We start from the raw sequence: 27,409 nt of genomic DNA, 5'->3' as shown, positions 1-27,409 counted from the left end.
AATTGAAGGGGAGGAGGGAGGGAGGGAGCGAGGTTGCCGCGGCAGCCGGAAGCGCAGCGCTCACAGACGGCGCACAAAAGCGCTGACACCCACTGACCGGGACCGACGCGCTTCCCCAATCCGTGCAGATCGCTGTCATATGGCGCAAAGAGACAAACTGTGCAGCAAAGATCCTATAGCTCCGCTATAGGATCTTTGCTGTGCAGGGACTGAATTCAGCGTGAGAATTCTGTCTTCAGCGTGAGGGCGTGAGAATTGGCTGAAATGCGTGAGTGTCACGCTCAAAGCGTGAGAGTTGGCAGCCCTCTCATGGGCTATGTGCAAACATTACCAGAAGGTCATGGGACACACAAGGGGAATTTATATTGATTGTAAACCCCTCAAGCCCAGGTTCATTCATACCTTATACAATGAAAGCAAAACTGGTGGGAAAAATTGACAGGCTTCTCAGATAGAAAGTAATTGAACTGTTAATATTAATCACTCATGGTAATTCATATTTCACTGTACCTTAATTGGTACATGTAACAATAAACTGACCTTGAAACCTATCCACATGTCTTAATGCCAAATGGATTTATTAGGATTTAAGAAGATTACAAAAAGATTGTCAATAGTTTTGTACCTGAAACAACTTACCATTTTTAGAGCATTTTTAGAGCACTTGCAATTTACCAAGCTGAATATGGCATACATATCAATAGTGTTCACACCCGAGTCAAAGCAGTTTTGACTATCAACACATAAATGGGTTTGTGCACATGTAGCCTACTGCTATTGGGAGTTTTGACTGCATCTGTTTTCCTCCAAATGGATGGCTGCAGGTTACATCCAGGGTCATTGCATACTTGAATAAAATCCTGGCCGTGAGACCCTCCAGGAACAAACACTTCCAGTATGAGTGGTTGAAAAATGCAGGCTTGCATCTAAAGATAAATAAGTGTACTTTTTTGGCAAATGAAGTACTTGTAGACCATGTGAGTGCTAAAGTCTACTGCCAGTATAAGAGAAGGTAAATGCCATTTTCAGTGGTGCAGTGGTGGAGTTGCTGCCTTACAGTGCCAGAGACCCGGGTTTGATCCTGACTACAGATGCTGTCTGGCAGGGGTTTGTACGTTCGCCTTGTGACTGCGTGGGTTTTCTCTGCATGTGTAGAGTACTAAAGTGGGATTATGTAGAACGAGTGTACAGGTGATCAATGCTCAAAATAGACACAGTGGGCTGAAGGGCTTGTTTTCATGCTGTGTCTCTAAACTAAACTATCTTTGCATCAAATGAAATAGTAATGGATCTGCCTGTTGCACATTGGGACCAACCTGGCAACTACAGACTAGATTCCACGCTGATAATGCTGGACCTTCATGACGGAACACGTAACCAGTTATAATTGATACACAAGTGGTTAGGTACATATCCAATGGATCATTTAGTTTCAACTGTTAACAATGTCAGTGTCCAAGGATTGCTGTACAAAGTTGATTGGTGCGGATGCTAATCACTGCAGATTTTAAAGATTTCACCAGCCAAAATTTCTTAAATCCTATGATTTTGGCACAGGTCTTCCTTTCTTTAACACAAGACCACCGATGGAGTTTTAAAGAAGGAATCAAGAAAATGCTTGGAGGCTGAACTGAAACTAAAAGCATCTTGGGTCCTGTTTGGTTACCACATGACATATCACAGAGTGAATTGAGGTCAACTTTACATATCAACGTTTCCACCCTCCATAAATACAAGTAAATATGAAAGAATGCCACGACAAAATCATGCTTGGAGATGAAACATTTGCTGTAACTTCAGTTTTGAATTAAAAAGTGCTTCTGTTGAGGTTGAGGAGGGAATTCCACACGAGGAGACTGAGACACAACCTGGTCTGCCTCGAGTGGAGGTCTACCAAGCAGAGAAAATCTCCCGTATATTTGAAGGATTTTGTTGGATGATGTGCGATATCCATTTACTTAAAAAAAATAAAATTGTATTGTAGGTTGATGGTTGGTGTTGAATTACTTTAGTGGGGTGGGTACTTAGCAATGTCTGAATGAGTGTGTATCTACGTATCTGTGACTATCTTATTACTGACCGATCTCTGGAGTTGTACTTAGCTGACGTGTTGCCTCACCCGACTTGCAATGCAATGAATGAAAGGGCAAGATAAAATCCCACCTCTGTTTTTTTGTCAAGGCTTTACACCAGTTGAGCTTCATCCCAAAGAATGGGTATTTTCCAGACCGAACCAATCCAAAAAGCACATGCTTCCAAGTCCAACATTTCTGAACCACTGTTTAAACTCTCAGTAATCCTTCTGGAAGTGGCGGCGCTGCCCAAGCAACTGCGGCTCACCTGCAGTCCGTCTGACTTTTATTATTTTTTTGTTTTCTTTTGTCCTGTTGTTTAGTTTATTTCGTTTATTTTAGTTGTGTATGTGTGTGGGGGGGGGGGGGTGGGGGGTTGAGAAACTATTTTTAGTCTCTTCCATCAGGGGGATGCGACCTTTTCTTGTCGTATCCCCCCGTCTCCGTCTGTGCTGAGGCCTATCGCGGAGCTGGCGGCCTCCAACTGGGACTGACCTCGAGGCTCCGAGATAAATCGGAGCCAGGACTTTCCAATGCTGGCCGACTTTGGGGCTGTGGTGGCGTTGCGGTGGCGGCGACCCGGCTTCAGAGGTTCGGCCGCGGGCCCAGTGGACGACAAAGTCGGGAGCTCGCTGGTCCCAGGTTGGTGACTGGTTTTCTGGAGCTCCCGCAACGACAGCTTCGCCTGCTGGATTGGAGGGTGGCAGCTTCGGCAGCTTCGACCGCCCCGGACCGCGGAGTTTGAACCAGCCCGTTTGCGGAGCTTGGATGCGGCTGCTGGACTTACCATCACCCGGCAGGGTCCCTACATCGAAAGCTGCATCGCCTCAACACAGAGGGAGATGAGGAGGGAAGCAACAAGGACTTTAAGACTTTTGCCTTCCATCACAGTGAGGAGGTGCCTGGTAGACTCACTGTGGTGGACGTTAAACTGTGTTAAGTGTGTGTTTTGTTATTTTATTCTATGTTATGACTGCAAGGTATACAATTTTGTTCAGACTGAAATGTCTGAATGACAATAAAGGATACTGACGTTTTGAGAGGAGCAGAGCTTTATGTTAACTCTCCACAGTCAAAATGAGAGTTGACCAGTTTAGAGGCTGGCAAACAATGTCCTATGAATACAATTGGGAGCTTATGTACAGATATATAATTTGTCCATATCACGTAGCCTTGCAGCTAAACGCTTGCTAAGTTTCTGACATGTATCATGCATTATGTTTATGGACTGTATACCCCCCCCACCCCAACAAAAATAACCCCAATGGTAATGAACATCCAGTCTAAAGGGAATCTGCATGTTAAAGGACCAGCACAAATATTTAAGAGAGAGAGAGAGAACATTTTATTGTCATATGTCCCAGATAGGACAATGAAATTCTTACTAGCAGTAGCACAACAGAATATGTAATCATAGTACACTGTAAACTATGTAATAAACGAGGGGAAAAAAGTTCAGTGTATATATATATATATATATATATATATATATATATATATATATATATATATATATATATATATATATACACACACATATACATATACACACACATATACATATACACACACATATATGTATAAACACACAAAAAAACAATAATAGTGCAATAATGACAATAATAGTCTATGTAGTTCAGAGCTCGGAAAACCCTCTTTTTAAAAAAAATCATATTTGAAATTATTTAAGAAACAACAATGCAACTTGAAAATCTTACAAAACTCAAATGGTTGCAGGTTCAAAATATGATTGCAGAATGGACATGGAATTATAGTGTGCTAAGTGTGAGAAAATGTGAACAAAAGACATTCACAAACATGCAGCCAGGGGAAAATCGCAACAAGACTATTGCTGAATGCAATATAAAAGTGTTTTACCTTCAACAGCCCTCTTGAAGAAAACCTTACAACTTCCACATGTAAGGACTCCATAGTGGCAACCTGAGGCTTCATCACCGCAGATCAGACAGAGTTTCTGCAGACTCAGTCCCGGGGCAAAGTGGCCTCTTCCATTCTCTGGCCTTCAAAGAAGAGAAGGAAAGAAAGAAAAATATTTCAAAGTGGTTCGATGTACCATTAAAAATAATTAAAATAAAACATTAGCTTTAAAAGTTTGATCTATAGCGGGTGAAAATTCACCAATCTAGTAACACTTTCTACATATAATACATTAGCTACATTCAGAATATATGCAGATAGATGAATAGATTGACTTTCAAAGTGATAGAGCTGCTGATGGAATAAACCCCTGCTAAACAGCTGACTTTTAATTGCTAATTAGTAAAGTTTCTTTTGAAGCCCATTTTTGCAGGGAATTGTGTTTTATTTTGTCTGATCATCTGTCTTCTGCCCATTGCCAATTAATAGCTGTGCTATGGTGGAAATAACAGAAGAACCTTTGATCATTTCTCTGATCCAGTAATCACAATCATTATTAAGATAATTCTCAATTTGCTGGAAATGCATGAAACAGAGGTAAAGACTGACTTGAAGCAATCTGCCTGGTTCAGAATTTAACACTTTGCTTCTCATATCAAAACTATCAAATAGTGCAGTTGTTTTAATATCAATTCAGAACTCAATCCTTTAGAGTTAGCAATGCTAAACAACATATAATCCTTCCCATGTGGGAATCAACCCAAAGGACTGTAAAACATAACCAGTGGACTAAAGAACAAATTGTGGCACCTCTTTCTCATGATATGATTTATTTAAGATATTACTGAAGGCTACAGTTTAACGTATTAATGTTAACTGCCTCCTATGACACAAGGTCTAACCAAATACAAATTTGTAATAAAGCAGCACAAAAAGCAAGCCACTGTTAATATTGTTGTGTAATATTATGTCAGGATTGAAATATCGAAGGAGAAATAACATTCACATAATGGAATACATTCCTGCTAAACAGACGTGAAAGGGACAGAAGAAAACAAAGTTAAATGCACTGTGCTTTTTTGCTAGAAGAATAGAAAAAAAAATCACACTTCCTTTCTAAAACAGTTTGCAAAATATAATACATTAAGCAGGAATGTATCTCTTTGCAAAAGGTGAAACATTAGCATTCCACTGTTATCTATTTTGAAGACACTTTTTTTTTTTTATTTGGGACCTAACATGAATCTTGACAAAATAAAATGACCATACAAATCTGTCAATTGAGATAAAGTCTTAAATATTCCTCACTAAAAGTCTCCTGTGGACAGAGGATTCTATGGCAAACATTTGTAGTTCCCATGATTAACCCATACTGTTCTTTTTATTGGTAGTTGAATCATGATTGTCACAGCAAAGGGAAATGGCAGTTGTGTAGTTAAATCAGACCTTGGGATTGAGAAATAATTAAAAGACAATTGAGACATACTTAACAGATTTCCACACGAAATGCAAGGGCTTGCTTGTTGTAAACTTCTGAATTAGTCATAAATCAAAATGTGCAACATTCCGCCAATTTTGACAGCAGTGTTGATAATACACTTGTAGTAAAGATCACTTCAAACCACTGATGAGACACTATTCCAGTGTTATAATCAAACAGTGTGTAGATGCAGCCAAGGAGAGCAACATTATTGCAGACATGGTAAAATAAATTTTACAAATTAAGCTCTGGTGTTCTAAGTTGCTAGATATAGTTCAGGGATGATGTTCCAGGTAATGTGTAAGAACGGCTGCAACTTGTTCTTCTTCACTCTGGAGGATATAAGCCCATGATCCCGACCACCAAGGATAAGGGCAGTAGATGAATGTCAACGTGGAAATATATTATCATTCCTTCATTATCATTGCATCTATATCCAGGAACTCCCTACTTGGGCATGTTGTGGGAATACACATAAAAAGGAGGGCAGTAGTTCAAGAAGATGACCTAATCTGACATTCTCAAAGGTTGGCTGTTTAGCTACAAAGTGGCACCTTCATCCAATAAAATAATTAAATTAATCTCTGCACTGAGGGCAGCCCTATCATTCCAAGAATCATAGAGTAACTTGGTTGGATTCATTTTAACACAAGTAAGGAGACAAAAAACTACATGCCCTTTGCAACTCATCATAAATTCCCACACTGACATTTCAAAATCTGTTGCTGAATCCCAAATATTTACTCAGACGTTTTTGGTTCACACGTGGTTCACTGTGAAAGCTGTGAAGGGTTTTGCTGAGGTTATGCTCTAAACTGAGTTTCTACAGATCCTTAAAAACAGAAGAGATGACCTGAAATGTCACCCATTCCTTCTCTTCAGAGATGCTGCCTGTCCCGCTGAGTTACTCCAGCATTTTGTGCCTATCTTCAGTTTAAACCAGCATCTGCAGTTCCTTCCAACACACTAAGTATTTTGCATTGGCCCTTCTACCACAGAGAAATAGCTGTGAATCAGGAATTAGAAGAGAGAGAGAAGGCAGGAAAATTTCAATCCCAGCGGAAGTGGTGCACAGCATGTTGTCAGAGCTGTGGGCTAGAACCCTAGATCCTGGCAGGCTTCATCCTAGACTCGTAGAAGTGTGGTTACAAAGTGGATGATCTAGTGGTTTTAATTTTCCAAAATTGCCACAATTCAGGGATGGTCCCACGAGATTGAAAAATGGTGAGTGAATTCCATTATTCAACGAGGGAGAGACAGAAAATTGGAAACTACAGGCCAGTTCACAAAACATCTGTGATAGGAAATTGTTACAAGCTTTTATTAAAATACGTTATGCGAGAGCACTTAGAAAAAAAATCGATAAACATGCAAAGTAAATATATTTTTGTGAAAAAGGAGATTATTGTTGTCAAATTTATTGAAGTTGTTTAAGGAGTATTGTGCTGCAGATAAGGGGCAACCGATGGAACAGACAACTTGGATATCAGGTGGCGTTCAATAAGATGCCATATCAACAGTTCTTGTGGAAGGTGAAAGCTCAAAGTTCTGAAAGTGACAGATTGGCAAATCTCAAAGGTTGGTTGGCTGAAGAAACAAAGGATAGGCAAAAACAAGTATTTTTCTGATTGGTACATTTGATACGCCACAGGAATCAATCTTCAGGCTTCAAAATTTGGATGGTGATCCACCTTAAAGGCACTGGATATGGCCTGACACTGCCTCTTCAGTTAGCCTGTAATGGTCCTTAACTGTGAAATCATTGGATTACCCTTTCTAAACAAGGACAAAACAGGTTTATCTTTTAATCGTTTATTAATGGTTTTTATACAATCAATCATTTTTAAAACTCATAATCCATTGCTTTTCAAGAACATCTTCTCATTAGTACATTTCCACAGAAACATAACATAAATAGACAATCACTCATTTTGTTAATTGTGCTCTTTATCTAAAATTGGTGTGGTGATCACAGTGCCATGATCACAGTGAATGGTGGTGCTGACTTGAAGGGCCGAATGGCCTACTCCTGCACCTATTGTCTATTGTTACCAGTTTTTTCCAGCCACAAATACCTTACAGATTCAATTACCTCTATTGCTCCTTCCTACTTTAAGTGTAAATAGCATAAAAAACAAAAAATCTATCAGGTTAACTTGTTAACAGTCCCAGCTGGGTTCATGTGGAATCATCAATAAATGTGAATGATCATTGTAATATTGATTCCAGTAAATTGGTTCAGTCATTCCATCAGACCAAAGAGTCCTGTTCAAAAGGGAACTGCAGATGCTGGAATATCGAATACCAAAGAGTCCTGCTGTTTTATTAATTGGAGCAGCAATTTAACCAAACCTTCACTGATGAATTTACTAATATTGCTCTAAAATCTCAAAATGTAGTTTGCAACCTAGCTAAACATTACCCCAAATCACAAAAACTCACAAGAAAAACAAATTAAGTGCAAATCAAAATATCGGCAAATAATATTGGAATTCCCTAGAGATATGGGGGAATATATTGTGATTTATATCAGCTTTGCCGGCCTCACGTGCAAAAACAATGCAGCGAACATGTTTTCCATTGGCACTGAAGAAAGTAAGAACTTAAGGGCCTGTCCCACTGACTCGACCTTTCAGCGACTGTCTTCGACGTTCAAGCTTGAGGGCACTCGCCTGAAAATCCTTGAGCTGGATCAACCGTCAGCGATGAACCCGCGAGCTGGATCGACCGTCAACACACACACACACACACATCACAAAGGCAAGGGCCAGGTAAAGCGGGGAGCGCTGTCTGAAATTCACGCCCGCGATGAACAGGAAGGTAAAAGACGGCTGCACAGTGTATGGTAAGTCCTTTAGAGAGCGCGGGGGGGGGGAGTGGAGAAAAGGGGAGAAAAGGGGAGAAAAGGGGGAGAAGGGGGAGTGGAGAAGCCAGACAACTTTTAATAAAGTTTAGCGGGCATTTAACATTACCGGTCAGTTTATATTGGTTCTGAAAACTTCAATGAGCCAATTAAAATGCAAAGCAAAGGAGATTGCCTATGGCTACCTCGACTGCCTAGCGACCCCACTCCACTGCACTGCGAGTTCAAAAGAACCAGGCCGACCAATTTTTACTCACGGAAAAATTTTCAGCAAGCTGGAACTTCCTTCGAGCAGTTACAGTGACCCCCTAGGAACATGTGTTGACCATGCTGCAAGTTTGAGTTGGGCGCAAACTCTTCTAAACTTGCAAATTAGGTTGCCGCAGTGGGACAGGCCCTCTAAGAACAGACGGCTGTGGAGGCCAAGTCATTGTGTATTTTTAAAGTGGAGATTAACAGGTCCTTTGTAGGAAGGATCTGCAGATGCTGGTTTCAACCAAAGGTGGACACAAAATTCTGGAGTAACTCAGCAGGACCGGCAGCATTTCTGGAGAGAAGGTATGGGTGACGTTTCGGGTCGCTCCCGCTTAGTTACTCCAGTATTTTGTGTCTGTTGACAGGTTCTTGATTAGTTAGGATGTTAAAGGTTATGGGGTGAAGGCAGGGAAGTGGAGAAGAAAAAACCAGCTATAATTGAATGGCGGAGTAGACTCAATGGGCCAAATGGCCTAATTCTGTTCCTATGACATGAATTTATGATATGGGAGCCATTGAATGAAGATTATGCTTATCCTTTACCTCGTACTTAGTTCCTTACTCGAGACTCATATCTCTGTAGTGCCTTTCTCACTGCAAATCCATGGCCTGGGAAGCATCACACAGCACATTAAATAATGTGGAACATTTAATGTGGTCCAACATTTTGTATATGCCAAAGGAAACATAAAAACATAAAGTGTGATTCGTTTAATTATGGAAGAGATGTGACCTGTCATTATAATTTAGTCCAGTTTTTTATTAAACCAAATGCACTGAATTAAATATACTCAATACAGATTTTTAAAATCATTGCTCATGGCACATATATAATGTCAATTACTTTAAAAATTCTACATTTTGGTAAATGACCGATTTGAGAGCTGGAGCTTTTGAACCCTGCAAAAATGGAGATGTAACAGGAGGGTTCGTAATAACACAAACTGGGTCAAATGCAACTTCATCCCTGGAGACCTTGTAAGATTTGTAAGATTTGCAATAGAAAGTGAGGGTGCCTCAAACTGTATGTTGTGTACCTAGGATATTTATCTTAAAGTGCATTAACCAAAGGTTAATTTGGTTCAATTCCTCCCCCTTCTGTCGGGGGTGGACTGAGACTGACACCCCCCCTCCCCCCCCCCCCCCCCCCCCCCCCCCGAATCTTTGCACATCCCCAATCCTTTCCACTTGTCATTTTCATTTCATGTTTCATGTATTTTGTGTGTTTATGACTTTTGGCAGTTCAATTTCCCTCCTGGGAGAAATAAAGTTCTATTGTATCGTATCATATGTTCTGTGGTGTTAGCTACACATGGAATACTTTAAATTGCATGAAATTCCCAAAATTAAAGCAGCTACTTTAGATGAAAATTAATGCTAATTTAAAATTGCTGTCAAATAATTCAGATAATTACACGCATTATTTAACGTGATTATACATTGTTAAAAACAATGAGTGGTCACACATTCAAATATCACACTTGTAATTAGAGCTATACATGTAATATTACATGTCTAGCAGAGTATATTAGCCCTCCTCTATCAATGGAATGCTCTGAGATCTTTGCCTTCCTAATTAATTTTTATTTGATATTCTTTACTTGTTTCCTTCCCACAAAGCATTCCATGAAAAACATTTTTGCTAGTGCTTCATTACTGTTGCAATCCATTTGAATGCCATTTTGGAAGCTAGATTCTTGGCTCATAATTACGGATTCCTCTCCTATGAAGTGAAAATGATGGTTGGAAAACTCTTCCACAACAATCCGCATGAAATTTGTTCGTTTAGTCAAACCTATTTCTGCTTCTTCTTAGGCAGTCTTTTGATTTGAAGGAGACTTGTTTCCACTCAGGCTTTGTTGGTTCTGAGGTGGCTGATGAGGCCAGCAGGGGAAGAGATGGTGTTTGCTTGGATACATGCTAGATTAGAATGTGTGTGCTTGGATGAGGGAGTTGCTTCTTCTGCCATTGACATGAGGCTTCCATGTACATCTAATGCACAGACCTGGGGTTTTGATTGCCCTTTAAGTACTCAAAATGCTCTTTCTCTATTTTACACCAACGATTCACAGGAGGCACAGTGAATGTTTCATAAACTTGAACCCTTTCCTCTGATGACCTGGTAATCTATTCTTGTGGCTGATGTAAAAGCATGTCTGCTTCACAAATCCGGTGTCAGATAAAAATAATGTGACCCGGTCTGACATTATGACTCCATGTAACTGGGTCATCGATGCTGGGAATGAGCGAGCACTAACATTACCCTCACAGTGAACTTGGAAAATTCTGCAGCAACAATATTGGTGACATCTTCCCAGTGCCTCTATGTACATGCTATGGGTGATCCAGGTTGTAGAAATGTACAGATGAACAGAGATTACTGCTGCGTGGTAGATGCAGATTTTGTTTGGCTGTACATTAAGTTTTGACTTTTAAACTTACATTTCTTCAGTCAACCAAAAGGCTGTGCTGGCTCATTGAAGGGAGCAGTGATATTCATTGCCCGTTCTCACTGAAATGAACTTCATTAATTTATCTACAACAGAACAATCAAGTGAAGACTGGCGTTAACAAGGCTACAGCATCAACTTGATATGTTCTTCAAACTTTTTTCACTGCAAAGCTGCTACTCACATCCAAACGTATTTAAAACATCTGCACACTTTAATAAAGTTAATTTTTTAATTAATTCAATAAAATGTGCATTTTAGCCTGCGTGCAAATGGTCCTATAGTCCTTAATATTCCTTCATTTCAGCCTAATTGTGCTTTAACCCAAGAGGTTCCCTGACTTTCAACATCTTCACAGAGATATTCCCCTTTCCAACCATAATCTTTAGTCAGAATAAAACATCCTTGATTTCTGCCAATTTTAAGTTGCAGTCGCAAACGATTTGTTACATTTCTCAACTTGCTTTGCCATGAACAAAATTACAGCAGTACTATAGAAATATATGAATGATATAACGATAGTTGCCCAACAATGCAGAACTTTATGGACGGACTATACATTACAGAGAATGTCACTGACGGAAACCAAGAAAGAATCAATTAGAAAGATAAATCTAAGGATCTGCAGATTTACGAGAAAACAACAGGGCGATCTCCAACAAAAACACATATATTCGGCTCACAATAATACCAACATCAAACATTGAGCCTTTTGGCTGAAGCCTCTACCATTTGACAGTGCTACATTAGTCTTCATTACTATTGTGCAACCACAGGGCAGGTTGACCAGTAACTTAGAAAAATCGAGGAAGAAAGGTGGTGGACTAGGTTGGTAATATTCATTCTTAGGTATGTTAAAAATAAATTACCATTAAATAACTAATTCACTGTTGTAATTTGTATCCAATATTCACACATTAATAATTTACAGACAAAATAAAGACAATTAGATCTTTAACTGGGCATTCTCTATGGGTTTTAAAACTTACTCTGGAAATCTTTGGTGGGATGGAGACCAATTATAAACACATTAAACTCTTTACTAACGTTTCATTTTGAAAGATATAATTATGTTTTCATTTGAGCAATCCTGGACACAATATGAGTTGTTGTCAATGGGGGTTCTTCACATTTAGATGAGAATTATCAATCAGTTCAAAACATTTTGTCCACTTTTCTGTGAGCTGGAATGAATTTTAGGCATTTTGATTAAACTGCTGCCATTTTTAAACAACACAAATTACTGAGAATTAATGTAGATATTTACTGCATACTGGGGAAAGAAAACATATGTATTGGAAATACCATATCATATCGATAACATAATGCACTTTCCAATTCATCGTGTTTTATTATTTATATCAGTAAACTAAAGGTGTAGTTTTGAATTCTTGATCCAGATTAAAACTAATTTTGAAATTGCTGCACCTTAATAATTGGGTGGTTTAACTGCTGGGCACGAAATTAACTTAAATCTTTGCAGTAAAACCCTGTCAGTGGAAGCATTTTCCTGTATTACATAGAAAAAAAGGTATTGAATTGATGGTTATGTCAGAATTAAATTACTACATGCACTATTTGAACACTACAGAAGGACCCTGGAGTTATAACAGAGTAGAGCACAGCATGACTTGTATGATGCTGGGAACGAGCAGCCTATAATAGTAATGGAAAGATATACATAAAAACATAGAAAATAGGAGTAGGCCATTCGACCCTTCGAGCAAGCACCGTTATTCAATATGATCATGGCTGATCATCCAGAATCGGTACCCTGTTCCTGCTTTCTTTATTATTAACCTTTATTTAACCAGGATAAGTCTCATTGAGATTAAAAATCTCTTTTACAAGAGAGTCCTGGCCAAGACAGGCAGCAGCACAGTTCCACAGTTACAGACAATAATTTAAAAAAAAAACAACAGAGAACATATAAATAGAGTCACAGTCAGATTCAAATTCAGCAGGGGTATTAAAATTAACAGCAGACTCAGCAGAGCCAGGGACTTGGTTAGGTTGAACATTCCTTGAAATCATATTTGTAAAACAAACAGACACAGTTAGAGACAGGAGGAGACGTGTGCTGCCATCTTGGATTTTTGCCACAGAAGATGTCGAGACGGTGCAGGTTTGGAATTCCTCCCACACCACACAAAAGCCAGACCGGCCCGGTCAGCACCGGCGAGGCAGTAAGGGGGGGGGGGGGGGGGGGGCTGTTCTGGATGCAGGTGTCAAAGTCCAGAAAGATTTTCTCCCCTCTTTTGGTGCGCTAGTTTCATGGCAGGTTGCCAGCCACAGTTGTGGGAGCTCGGCAGTTAGTTGATAAGACTGCTCGCAGTCCCAAAACAAGCAGAAACTTTTTAAATAAATCTCTGCAGCGTCGCAGCGATACTCCAAGATGTTAAAGGTTCCGCTGTGCCTCCTCCGAAGTCCAAAAAGATGTTTAAATTCCCTCACTTTTGTGTCTGGACGGGAGCTCCGCAACACCACACCTCTCTGCTTGCTGCCACACCTCCTTTCTCCCCATATCACTTGATTCCGTTAACCCAAAGAGCTATATCCAAATCTATCTTCAATATATCCAGTGATTTGGCCTGCACTGCTTTCTGTGGCAGCGAATTCCACAGATTCACAACTCTGCATGAAGAGGTTTTTCAGATGTTTCGGGTCAAGACCCTCTGAAGAGGTTTTTCCTCATCTCAGTCCTAAATGACCTACCCTTTATTCTTAAACTGTGACCCTGGTTCAGCACTTCCCCAACATCGGGAACATTTTTCCCACATCTAGCCTGTCCAATCCCTTAATAATTGTATAGGTTTCTATAAGATATCCTCTCATCCTTCTAAATTCACTGCCTGCTGTACCTGCATGCTTACTTTCAGTGACTGATATAGTGACGTATCTGTCAAAAAACATGAGTGTCAAGAAATTCGAGTTAATAAAAAAATACACTTTGCATGTATTTATTTACTTTTTTCCACATAAATTCTGCAAGAGTGAATTTGTGAATTCTGTAAGGGAGAATTTCTGTAACCTGAAGGGCCATAACATGAGGTCACTTGTATAGGGATGATGACTGCACCACTCACCAAGCAAGAAGAACAATTCCCACTGAAGCCAATGGTAACTGTCTGATCTAGGTGTTAATGCAAACACATGTGGATGGATTAAGGACTTTTTAACAGACTGCCCACAGACTGTCAGGATGGGGTCCAATTACTCCCCAGTCCTGACGCTTAGCACAGGTGCGCCACTAAAAAATAGTTTCTACCCATGTGCGGTAAAAGAGCTTAACTCCAATAGTGAACACTGGGAAGCAAGAAGTAACTTCGAGGAATACCGCTAAATTCTTTTAAACTTTAAAAAAAATGTATCTATTATTTTACTATTAACTGTACATATGTGTATTGGTTGTTGTGTTGTATTTCTTTTAACGGAGGAGAAGCAAATGGAACTTCGTTGCTCAGTTTTGTGCAATGACAATAAACATATTCTATTCTATTCTATTCTATTCTATCAGCATTGAGATGATGATCCTGATGCATCAATAGCATTGGGACCAGACCCTGTGTACTGTTTAAGAAGGAACTGCAGATGCTGGTTTAAACTGACAATAGACACAAAAAGCTGGAGTAACTCAGTGGGACAGGCAGCATCTCTGGAGAGAAGGAATGGTTGATGTTTCGGGTCAAGACCCTCTGAAGAAGGGTCTCGACCCGAAACGTCACCCATTCCTTCGCTCCAGAGATGCTGCCTGTCCCGCTATTACTCCAGCCTTTTGTGTCTATCCCTGTGTACTGTTGTCAGATTCTCAAACAATTGAGTGCCTGGAATGCACTGTTGGAGGTGGTGGTGGAGTCAGATATGAAAGTGGAATTTAAGAGCTTTTTGGCAAAGCAAATAGTTATGCAGGGAAATGAGGGATATGGATCATGTGCAGGCAGCGGAGATTAATTTAACGTCACCACATACGTTGTGGACCATAGGGCCTGTTCCTGTGCTGCAATGTTCTATGTTCTATATACTTCCTGTACAAAGACCCACTGAAAATTATCACAACAATACACGTATTGACCCAATAAAATTGGATCAGTCGGCATGATTGGTCCCACAACTTCTTTGAGGGTACAGCTTGCTTCAAGGAGAAGCACTTTGCACTCAAAAGTTGAAAGGAAACAGGAAAGTAAGGGGAAAAAAACTCACTGTCAAGGTAGCTAGTGAACAATGACCTACATATACCTAATGAAAGGACATCTGTAAGTCCAGCATTAGTTGGTCATGTGGGAATCCATGGAGATCATCCTTGAAACAAGGGATTGTTACTGCTTCCAGCAGGGTGCTGGATATGCTGTTGTATTATCCAGTTCTACTACTCAGGACATCAATGGACTAGATTTATTTTTACATTGTTCTTTCTGGTGGAAGTCTTCTCACACTGGGGAACCAACAACCTTAGCTTGCTCACGTGATTGCATTAGAGGGTTGCTGTTCTCAGTTCTGACTTCAGAGCTCCTATTGAACAGGGGTTACATTTTATGACAATATTCACAATGCTGGGCAGATTAGTTTAGTTTAGTTTAGAGATACAGTGTGGAAATAAGCCCTTCGGGCCAACCGAGTCCGCACTGACCAGCAATCCCTGTGCATTAACACTATCCTACACACACTAGGGACAATTTACATTTATACCAAGCCAATTAACCTACAAACTTGTACGTCTGTGGAGTGTAGGAGGAAACCGAAGATCTCGCAGAAAACCCGTGTGATCACGGGGAAAACGTATAAACTCCATACAGACAGCACCCGTTGTGACGCCCCGGAACCCCTATCCTCCACTCACCCCCTTAACTCCCCCACTCCACCCCTTGCCCTTCTCCCCCCTCCACGCACTCACTCCATCCACTCTCACCCCCGCCCCCCCCCCCCCCCCATCCACATTCATCGGCTCTCCGGCGGTGCAGCCATTCCCGCCCATTGGGTTCCCATTGTGACATAGAACACACAGGTATTACTGCACAGGCGCAGCTGATGGGCACGGCAAGTGGAAAAGGGATTTATTAAAGCTTAAAATGTGAATAACGTAAAATATAACAACAATTTAAACGTTAAAGATGAGTTTTATTCAGTCCATTCTTTCTTGTTGCATTTCTTGTTGCGTTCTGCAGCCGGGGGAGGGGCACGGCTTTAGGTGGGCCTGTCAGGGGCCGGTGGTGAGGGGGGGTGGGGAGCACTGCGTGGCCTACCGCTTCCGTGGCCTCCGCTGCCACTGTCTACCAAAGATCCTATAATGCCCCGGGCCGCGCACCTCCCTCTCCCCGCTGCCCCGGGCCGCGCACTCCCTCTCCCCGCTGCCCCGGGCCGCACACCCCTCTCCCCGTTGCCCCGGGCCGCACACCCCCTCTCCCAGCCCAAGTCAAAGACCAAAGCGAAGATACGGGAGCGGAGGCGGAAGCAAAGATCCGATCTTTGACCGGAAGCAAGATGGCGGAGCAAGATGGCGGAACAAGATGGCGGAGGCTGGTTGCTAAAATGGGTCCTATAACCACCCATGAATCTGCCCATGACCGTACTACGCGTTTGCGTGAGAGTAGGCCATCTTGCTCTGCTATAGGATCTTTGCTGTTTACCCTTGCCGTGGCTTGCCGCTGCCGCTGCCTATCCCTGTCATGGCCTCCCACTGCAGCTGCCATGGCCTATCGCTGTCGTGGCATACCACAGCCTAGCGCTGCCAATCCCCACCGGCTTGAGGCAGGGACCGGTGGGGAGCATCCTGCAGCAGGGGATAGGGACGGCTTCAGGCGGGGACCGGGGGGGGGGGGGGGGGAGGGGGGGGGGGGCGTCCTGCAGCTGGGGAAGGGATGGCTTCAGGTGGGGGCTGGTGGGTGCATCGTCCTGCAGCAGGGGAGGGGGACAGCTTCAGGAGGGGGCTGTAGGGGGCCTGGGGGGGTGCGTCCTACAGCCGGGGGGAGGGGCCGGCTTCAGGTGGGGGCTGCCGATGGCCGGTGGGGAGGGGTGGTGGGAGAGCGTCCTGCAGCTGGTTGAAGGGGACAGCTTCAGGCGGGGGCTGTAGGGGGCCAGTGGGGGTGGGGGGGGAAGAAGGGTCCTGCAGCTAAGGGAGGGGGACGGCTTCAGCCTGGGGCTGTCAAGGGCTGGTGGGGGTGGGGGGAGTGTCCACAGCTGGGGGAGGGGGATGGCTACAGGCGATGGGAGGATTGTGGGGGGGGGGTGAGGGGTGGGAGGGTTGTGGGGGTGTGTGGGCAGGGGTGGTGCGGGGGGAGGTGGGGGGGGGGGGGGGTTGGGGGATGTGTGGGAGGTGGGGGGGTGGGGGAGGGGGGTGTGGGGGAGGGGGGGTTGTGGGCTGGAGGGGGGGTTGTGGGGGTAGGGTAGGGGGTTGTGTGTAGGAGAGGGAGGGGTGTGTGGGGGGGAGGGGGAGGGGGAGAGGAGAGAGGAGGGGGAGGGGGTTGCGTGGGCTCAGCGGTTCCTGGTCCCTGCTCAGACCGCACTCAATGGCTCCAGGTCCGGCTCCGGCCTCACTCAGCAGTTTCCTGCCCCAGCTCCAGACTCACTGAACGGCTCCCAGCCCCGGGTCCAACCTCACTCAACGGCTCCCGGCTCCGACTCCAGCCGCACTCAGCGGCTCCGGCTCATCGTGGTGGTGGTGGTGGTCGCCGCCCCTCACAGCCCCTCCCACACTCTGCTCACTCCGCTCCTTCAGCTTTATTCTCCTCACCGCCAGTGATTGACAGCGGGTGCCGGAAGGGGCGTCACCGTCCCGGCGAATGAGAGTAGAGAAGGCGAATAACTTTTGTAATATTTCACCGATCAGAACATAACTTGGTGCCCTTGCAGCAGAGGAGAATGGCGAGTAAGGTGGCGAAAAATCGTAGCGCTATTGAGTACCGTTTTTGCGCAAATGTAAAAACAATGCAAACCGGAAGAGGACAAGATGAGAGTTTTAGTTAAGTATAGACAGATCCACAAGACTGCTTCCTTTCATCAGCGGTCTGATTTATGGGGAAATGAGGAAAACGTTGAAATTATGGGGAAATTAGGAAAACGGCAAGTAAGGAGTGATATAAAATAAAAAATTACAAGACAAGATAAATTGGGGAAGTTTCTTTAAATTATATCAGGTGAGTAGGGAAAGCAGACATTGGAAGTAACAATGTGAGAAAGTTATATCGTAAAGTTTAAGCTGAAGTGCCAGATTGATTTATCATCAGAGCTGTGTGTCCATTCACAGCAGGAGAGTGGAGCCACCATGGCGCAGTAGTAAACTATGAACCATGTGCTTATTGCTGTATGTACTCATCTGCTCCAACTTCATTATTCTGCAGTAGTAAATTAAACCAAAAAGCAAGAGCACCTCTGAGGAAATTCCAGGCCATCATGATCAACAGTGATGTATCAGTGGGTTGGTGGAGTTTCTACAAAATGTTACTGGAAGTAGGTACAAGAAGGTCAACATAGACTTTGTGGATCGAAGAGACTGTTTCCACACCATATGACTCCATGACATAATAAGATTTTAAAAAATGTCATTATTTCATCTTTGATGAATTGAGTGTCATGGACATCTAGTGAGCGGCCTACTCCCTAGTTCAGAAAGATGCATTTAACAGTTCTAGTCTGAAACAATGCATAATTGCTGAATTTACCTTATTATCTTTTGGACATCTGGTATACCAGCTAAAAATCATCCACTGGTATATGTCTAATGATGTGTAAAGTATAAAACTAAGCTGTTTAATACATATCAATTAACTTTAACTTTACCAATGACAGAAAGGAAACAATAATACGGTTCAATTAGTATTTTTGTAAATTAAATTTCTTGCAAATATTGATTAAAATTCCAAACAATCAAAATTGCTTTAAAATTATCACGGAAATGCAGGTCACATCTTTGCTTGTATCCTGATGCACAGGAATTATGGCAGGCTCTTTTTTTTAAATGGAATGAGGCAATTGCTAGCAAATTCAGCATTTATTCTCCATCCATATTGCTCTTGAGAAAAGGGTGATGAGCAGCCTTCATGAATTTGTGCTGTTATTTTTGCCAAGTTGCCCCTAACTGTTATTCTGTAAGGATTTATAGGATGGAAGCAAATGGACAGTAAATGAAAAAAAGAGAGGGTAAAAGTCTGGAAAGAATTCATACTTCAACACATGTGTTATGGTTATTTTTTTTGTCAATGGTCCCTATCGCATTTAGTTCATGATTTCAAGTTAAGTGATCTATACATTAAGCATTTGTTTACTTCTTTATGCAGAAATGATAGAAATTGAGTTGGTAAGGTTAAGGGCCTTTGGTAAGATTTTGTGAATCCTAAAATCCTGGGGCGCCGCGCATGACCGCACGTCACTGCCTACGTCACCACGTTTCACCACATGCCATGCGTGCGTAATGCATGCCATGCGTTCGTCACGTGCGCGTCACAACGCGCTCGTGATGCGTAAATGATGCGCAAATAACGCCCAAGTGGGGCAGGCCCTTTACTAACTGAGAAACCAATATTGGGATTGGTAAGGCGAGGGAACTGCTTGGTAGAACAAGAATGTATTCACCAGTTGCCTGACCATTCTCTCTATAGATGCAGCCTGATGCGCTGTTCCTCCACTACTTTGTGTTTTGTTCAAATTTCCAGCTTCTGCAGTTCCTTGTATCTCCATGAAACGGTGAGAACTAGGTTCATGACGGAACCTAACGACTGAAAGTGAGGTGGACTACGTGTGTATGTGTGGGTGGTGCCCAGCTACTTTGGATTGCAAAATACATTCATTTATATGTTTTATCTCTCAACCTTGTGATCTGAATGTAATTCTAAATGCACAGCAGAAACCACTAAGTACATTAATACAAAGATAAATTGCACTCGGCATTAACCCTTGAAAGAATCTCTGGGTGAGTAAATGGAATGAATTGCCAGAGGAGCGAGTTGAGGCAGGTACAATAACAACATTTAAAAGACACTTAGGTCATAAGGTCATAAGGATCCAGAGTAGAATCAGCCCATCCAGCCCATCAAGTCTACTCCGCCATTCAATCATGGCTGATCTATCTCCCTCCTATTTTGGACAGGTACATGGATAGAAATGGGACTGGATATCACACAAACAAATGTTTCCACTGTATCTCGGTACATGTGACAACAATATACCAATACCTATCAACAACTCCGGTAAGAATTAGCTCTTTATCTCACACTCGAGCAGGCCTTCCTTGAAGATCAAAACATACAGTCAATGTCCACATTGCACCTTCATGCACATCCATACTTGATTATTGTAGCCATTAAGTTACTCAAAACACGGCAACACAATTTCAGAGCATGTGCTAAGTGCATATGAAAATGCTAATCATATTCACATTATTTTATAACTTCCAAATAATTGTCTAGCATGCTATCGTGTACCCTTTGGCGTAATTTCAGGATCACATACACAGACATCCAACAGACATCCACACACACACACACACACACACACACACACACACACACACACACACACACACACACACACACACACACACACACACACACACACACACACACACACACACACACACACACACACACACACACACACACACACACACACACACACACACACACACACACGTAGAAACAAAAAATATGAGAGTTTTAGTAATATATAGATAGATAGATACATATCACCAAACTTGGTATCATGGGTATGTTTGGTTGGGACTCAGAACTATCAGAAAAAAATCTGAAAATAAGAAAGCTCATGGCACTAATTATGCAGACATTATATATGCTAGACTTACTCTTCTGGGTGATGCATTTAAGTTTGGGTTAGGTTATACCAACTGAAATAACTCAAGGTTATCATCTATTATCTAGCAATAACAGACATTCCAGCGTACCTGAAATTTTTTTAATCTTATTTTTGGTACAAGTAGATTGTCTATGTTCATTTTTTGTAATGCCAAGTAGCATTATTTATCTTGTTTTCATTAAAAAGAAAACTCTGAATAGGGGTGAATTTCTGTGGAGACTCTGAAAAATTCTTCATATAGAAGGCCCTGATAACCTGGAAAAGGGACAGCACATTTAGCACTGTGGGGAGAAGGGATAACCTACTGTTTCTGTACCTCAGTTCCCCCCTCAGCAAACAAAACCTCAGAAATTAACTAGCATTCACCCTAGTGTAGGTTTAATTGAGATAGTAATGGTTTCAGTAACCCTTCACGGAGTCAGAATAAATATAATTGGAGTAGAAATGTTTGACAAATTTTACATATACTAATTATTGGATTTTAAGTAGGAAATATGAGAGAGACAAACAAACATTTTGTCCATATTCAGCCCAAAGAGCTCAAAATTACATTGTAGAAATAGTTAACCAGTCATTCCAATCTCCTATTTTACACTCTCCTGCCTACCTAGTTCAAATTTATAATTTAATAACTTCCAAAATGATAAAAGAAACACGTTTGTTAAACCATTGCAAGTATGATTCAAGCTATGTCATTTTCAGAATTTTATTATGAAGTGTTGTAAACTCTCGAATCATGTAGTGAAATGAAAGCTGGATAACTGGTATTGCTCAAGATACGAAAAGAGATATCCAGGATGCCACTCGGATCCTAGAGTCACTTGGTCGAGTGTGTGTGTAAGTCCAGCAAAATTGATCGAAAGATCACACCTATCATCACCCACCCACTACTTATCTGTCCCATCAAACTACTCCTATTCTATTTGTCAAAGAGCATGATACAGATTTTGTTATGACAGAGGAAGAGGCTATTTTGCCCATTGAACTTATACCAGCTCGAGCAATCTACTTCCTTGATAATTGTCCCTTATTGGCCTCAATGGCCACTTGGGTACCCAAGAACAGCAGTCAAAATGTGTCATTCTCAACCTTGATGGACTGCCTAAGAGAAAGAAAAGGAAGAAGTAATGATGAGGAAGGAAGTTATGGATTAGATTAAAGGTAATGGAAGAAGGTTATGTGGAATCAGCCACAATCGTCCCAGTGCCGAAGAAGTCTCCCATCACTAGCCTAAATGATTACCGTCCCATGGCCCTCACTCCGGTAATCACGAAGTGCTTCGAGAGATTGGTCCTCCAGCACATCAAGGACTATCTACCACCAGACTTCGACCCCCACCAATTCGCTTATCGCCAAAATAGATCCACGGAAGACGCCATCACCGTAGCTCTCCACTCTGTGCTGAGCCATCTGGAGCAGGGGCAGAGCTACGTCCGGATGCTCTTTGTGGATTATAGCTCAGCTTTCAACACAATCATTCCGGACATTCTCATTGATAAATTGGTCACTCTCGGCCTCCCCACTCTCACATGTGCCTGGATAAAAGATTTCCTCACCAACCGGCCCCAGACTGTGAGACTCGGCCCCCACCTCTCCTCCACTCGCAGGTTGAGTACCGGCTCCCCACAGGGCTGTGTGCTAAGCCCCCTCCTACACTGTCTCTACACCCACAACTGTAGTCCGGCCCACAACAACAACCGCATCATCAAATTTGCTGACGACACTACTGTAGTCGGACTTATTTCAAAGGGAGACGAGGCAGCCTACAGAGAGGAAGTCCTGAAGTTGACAACCTGGTGCTCAGAAAACAATCTGGCTCTGAACACCAGGAAAACAAAAGAGCTCATTGTCGACTTCAGGAGGCACAGCAACGACTTAGTCCCCCTACATATCAACGGCGAGTGTGTGGAGAGGGTCAACACCTTCCGGTTTCTCGGCGTCCTTATCTCTGCTGACATCTCCTGGACAGACAACACGACAGCGGTCATCAAGAAGGCTCAGCAGCGGCTGCACTTCCTGAGGGTTCTCAGGAAGCACAACCTGGACTCTAACCTGCTGCTGACCTTCTACCGCTCGTCCATCGAGAGCCTGCTGACATACTGCATTACAGCATGGTACGGCAGCTGCACCATGGCAGACAGGGAGAGGCTTCAGAGGGTAACTAGGACAGCACAGAAGATCATTGGTTGCCCTCTCCCCTCCCTGATGGACATTTACACCTCCCGCTGCCTTAGCAGGGCAAAGAATATCATCAAGGACAGCTCCCATCCTGCGTTTGGACTGTTCGACCTGCTGCCCTCTGGAAGGCGCTATAGGTGCATCAAAACTAGGACAAATAGACTCAGGAGCAGTTGTTTTCCGAAAGTCATAACTACTCTTAACTCACACATGCACTGACTTCACAGCCCAACACCCGGACTTCCATCTATTCTATCCACGTACTGAAATTTGGAATTGTAATGTGTATTGTAATTGTAATTTTTAATATTTTTAAAATAATTTTTAATATTTTAATATAACTTTAAAAATCTGCCTAAGAATACTACCTATTCATCATTCACCATTTTGCCTTTATAGATATGTATATAGCGCCGCAGAATTGTGCACCTATCCCCCCCCCCCCCGTTTTGTTTTCTGTTTCTTGTTTTTTGTACTAAATTATATGTATGCACTGAGTACGAGATGCTTTTAATCTCATTGTACATGTATAGTGACAATAAATGGCATATCTATCTATGACAATTGGTCCTTGGTCCGTTTCTGTGCTCTAATTCTGTATAATTCTATTCTTTGTAAAAAATACCATCCCTCTTCCCAAACAATTATTAGTATTATTATTATTATTATTATTAAACTTTATTTCAGACTCAAGGTCCAGATAAAAGACGACATTAAATAGAATACATTGCATATAAAAACACCATAAAATACATATAAAAGCTTAGTAAATTACTTATAAGAGCATCATAAATTATATACAAAAACACAATACATAGTTCAAAGTCCAGAATAAAAAGAAAGATCATTGTTCTACAACGAGACAACTATACCAATGTCTCCACAGCTGGGATTGGTAGCGTGTGGTGCTAAACCTTATGTTTGATAAGGCCAAGATAATTTCATTTTCAGTCATTAATCCTGCAAATAAATGTATACATATAATTTCTTAGGATAGCTTGTAAAGTACTGACTCCTGCAGCCACAAACATTTCACATGCACTACACCATCTAGGTTTCTTTTGTAGTATTCTTAAGACATCATTATAAGCTACTTTAAGTCTCTGTAAACGTTTTTTCTGTAGTTTGACCAGTGGTGTGCAGTATAGAGTGGTGAACAATATGCTCTGAACAGAGACATCTTCACTACATCTGTACATGCACCAAACTTGCATAAGAGAATATTCGCTTGTACATACAGCATACGGTGTTGCCTATAAATATCCCCATCATCTGTCATTTGTTCTGTAATAAAATGTCCAAGATATGTCCAAAATAAAACCCAAAGGCTGACATATTGGAACCAGTTTCAAAAAGTGCTACAAGCCTCCATGTATTAAACTCTTAAACCTGCTCCGTTTATACATTCCTGATTTTTTACATTCTAAAGAGTATTGCTATTATTAATAATTCCTCCTTTTCAGATTCCACCAATTTATTTTGACGTTAATTGAATTCTAGAAATTACAGTAGTTTGCCCATTGGAGTCACGCTGATCCCATCTTGCCAACCCCTGTAACCTATTTTATATCCATAAATGTTCCTCAAATCATTCCTGTTCTTTCTTTTTTAAGGTCTTTCATAGTCAGAGGGTCACAAACCTTTAAAGCATGAAACAGACCAAACCAGCATCCACACTGACCAAATTGGCTAATCAAACTAGTCCCACTTGCCTGTGCCTGGTCTATAACACTCCAAACCTTTCCTGTTCATAGTTATACCTGCCTCGATCAATTCCTCTGGCTGCTTGTTCCATATACCCACCACCCTCTGAGAGAAAACGTTTCCCTTCAAGGCCCTTTATCTTTCCCCTCTCACCTTAAACTTATGGCCTCAAATTTTAGACTATCCTACACAGGGGCAAATACTGTAGATATTCACCTTATATATGGCCCTCTCCTATCTTTACTTTAGAGATACAGCATGGAAACAGGCCCTCCGGCTCACCAAGTCCATGCCGACCAGCGATCAGAATAGAATAGAATAGAATAGTCAGAATAGTACTTTATTTTTTCAAGTATGTTTTGCAACATATGAGGAATTTAATTTGCCAAGTCAGTCATACAAATAAAAGCAACAGATCACCCAAACACATTTTAACATGAACATCCACCACAGTGACTCCTACACATTCCTCACTGTGATGGAAGGCGAAATAAAGTTCAAGTCTCTTCCATTTGCTCTCCCGCGGTCGGGGGCCTCGAGCCCTCCGTTGACAGGACGATCTTGACTCCCATAACCGGCAGCGTTTGGGTCCTCCGCGTCGAGGCGATCAGCTCCTGCATCGGGGGGATGTCAGCTCCCCCACGCTGGAGGATCAAACCTCGCGTTGGGGCTGGTCGAACATTCCACTACATTGGAGCTCCCGAGTCGGCCTCTCCTGAGACTGCGAGCTCTTGATGGTAAGTCTGCAGGCCGCGGTTGGTGCGATCCCAGGCAAGGGATCAGCTCCGATGTTAAGTCCGCGCCCCTCGGTCAGGCTCACGACAGTCCGAGGAGGCCTCCAGCTCCACCGATGGAAGGCCGCAGAGCGCCTGGAGAATGCGTTCCGAAAATCAATCGCATCTCCAGCAAGGTGAGAACCTGAAAAATGTTAGCTAAGAGAGTGCATATAGTGTTGTGTAAAATGGCTGTTGTGTGGTCGTCTATAGCATTCTCCGTAAGGATCCCTGCCATAATGAATGTATTTCATCCCAGTTGCCTGAAGTCAGGTTGAATTCAGATCTCCAAACGTAGAATACAACACTTGTTCATTTTGCATTAATCAGTGCTTATAGCAACAATGTATTTAGTGCACCATTTAGCAATGGAAACAGAACACATCAGTATTGATATAACAAATATAATCTCTGGTATATTTCCAATATTAATTTTCTTTATGCTGCATTTTGACATTGTATCTTATAAAAGCTGCAGTTACTTAACTTGAATTTTTAAGACAATATTTAATTTTAATGCTGAGCAAAACACAAAGTGCTGGAGTAATTCAGGGGCTCGGGCAGCATCTGTAGTGGGAATGGATAGCTGACATTTCAGGACGGACCCTTCATAGATGCTGCCTGACCCACTGAGTTATTCCAGCACTTTTAGTTTTACTCAGGGCTCCAGCATCTGCAGTTCCTTGTGTCTCCACTTAATTTAAATGCTTTTGTTCATACATCACAGTGAAATTTCTAATGATCTTGGAGAAAATTTGATTAAAGGGACCAAGATATTTTTGATGATTTAATGTAACCGTTAACACATGCATCAGGCATTTTTTATATCTAAATTCCTGATTTATGTTTGATAAAATTGTAAAAAGTGAGATGGAAGTGTGGTGTATCAGTGTGATGTATTAGGTATGTATCAGTCAAGATTGTAATTATTATTTATTACATTACTTTATGCACCTTTTCTCATCAACATAAAGCATATGAATACAGGGTCGAAAAGTATTTTCCTTTTCAATTCCCATGTCCGTTCAAGCCCTCCCATGTCACATCTATCATGGTTGGGTATGAAGTAGAGCTCTTTTCACAACATCACAATTAAACCGCGTCTCCAGAACGGCAGCTCTGCTCCACGTGAAAAATCTCTCCCACCTTTTGTATATCGTGTAAGCAGCAATCAGCAACATTGTGCCAATTGATAATGAATTAGTGGAACGTTCGATATTTGCTCTATATCTATTGCATTCATGCATTTCAACTTATCAGTAGACTACAATGTTTATTTGCCCTTGATTTGTTGGCTTGTCCTATTTTGAACCAAAAAATATCACAAACTCGTTGCCTGCATTGACTTACTGAAAGCAGCTGTAATAATTTATAAAATACTTCATGTTATGAAGCAGTTATAATTTGCAGTTTAATCTATAATTGTTATCAGTGATACTTTTAACCTGCTAAATTTACGATCTAATCAGTCTCTCAAATTAAAATTACGATCGTCATTTTTAATCATCCACTGATTCATATATTTTCCTTTACTTTATTATCAAAGATAATGAAACTAATATTTATTTATTGAGCTATAATCCTGTGGAAAGTTCCACAGCACACTTCAGACACATAAAATGAAGCATTAAGAGTAGACATTAAATTTCAAACTGCACTCAAGACTATTTAATTGATATTATCTTTTATGGTTGATTAGTGCTGAATGTGCGAAACAAGCATCTTTTGCAAAGCATTTTGTAAGGAAAATGTACAACCTCTGGTATTTAGCATTGTCTTTTAATTAGAAACCCATCCTGCAGTTGTCTGTAAACACAGTATGATTCCCACTGAGGAGTTGTTTCACCGATTATGTAACCCTTAATTTAATCTCACCATAGTCAAACTCATTTGATACATTACACTGAAACCATGTGGTCATATGGCTTCAAAAGACACAACAGTCAACACTTTCT

General features: G+C 41.8%; 1 protein-coding gene across 1 annotated transcript in view; it reads right to left on the bottom strand.

The window, feature by feature from the left end:
• Positions 1-27,409, bottom strand: part of pgr (progesterone receptor) — a 236,494-nt gene that overhangs the window by 175,029 nt on the left and 34,056 nt on the right. Inside the window, exons 3-4 of the mRNA XM_033023424.1 lie at positions 9,393-9,448; positions 3,951-4,093 (exon numbers count right to left, since the gene is read on the bottom strand). Of these exons, the coding sequence (XP_032879315.1) occupies positions 3,951-4,093; positions 9,393-9,448 (199 nt within the window). The remainder of the gene's footprint in view (positions 1-3,950; positions 4,094-9,392; positions 9,449-27,409) is intronic.

Source organism: Amblyraja radiata, chromosome 6, assembly GCF_010909765.2.
Source record: "Amblyraja radiata isolate CabotCenter1 chromosome 6, sAmbRad1.1.pri, whole genome shotgun sequence".
NCBI lineage: Eukaryota > Metazoa > Chordata > Chondrichthyes > Rajiformes > Rajidae > Amblyraja > Amblyraja radiata.
The sequence above is the reverse complement of the archived record's forward strand: the minus strand, read 5'-3'. Positions and strand labels throughout refer to the sequence as shown.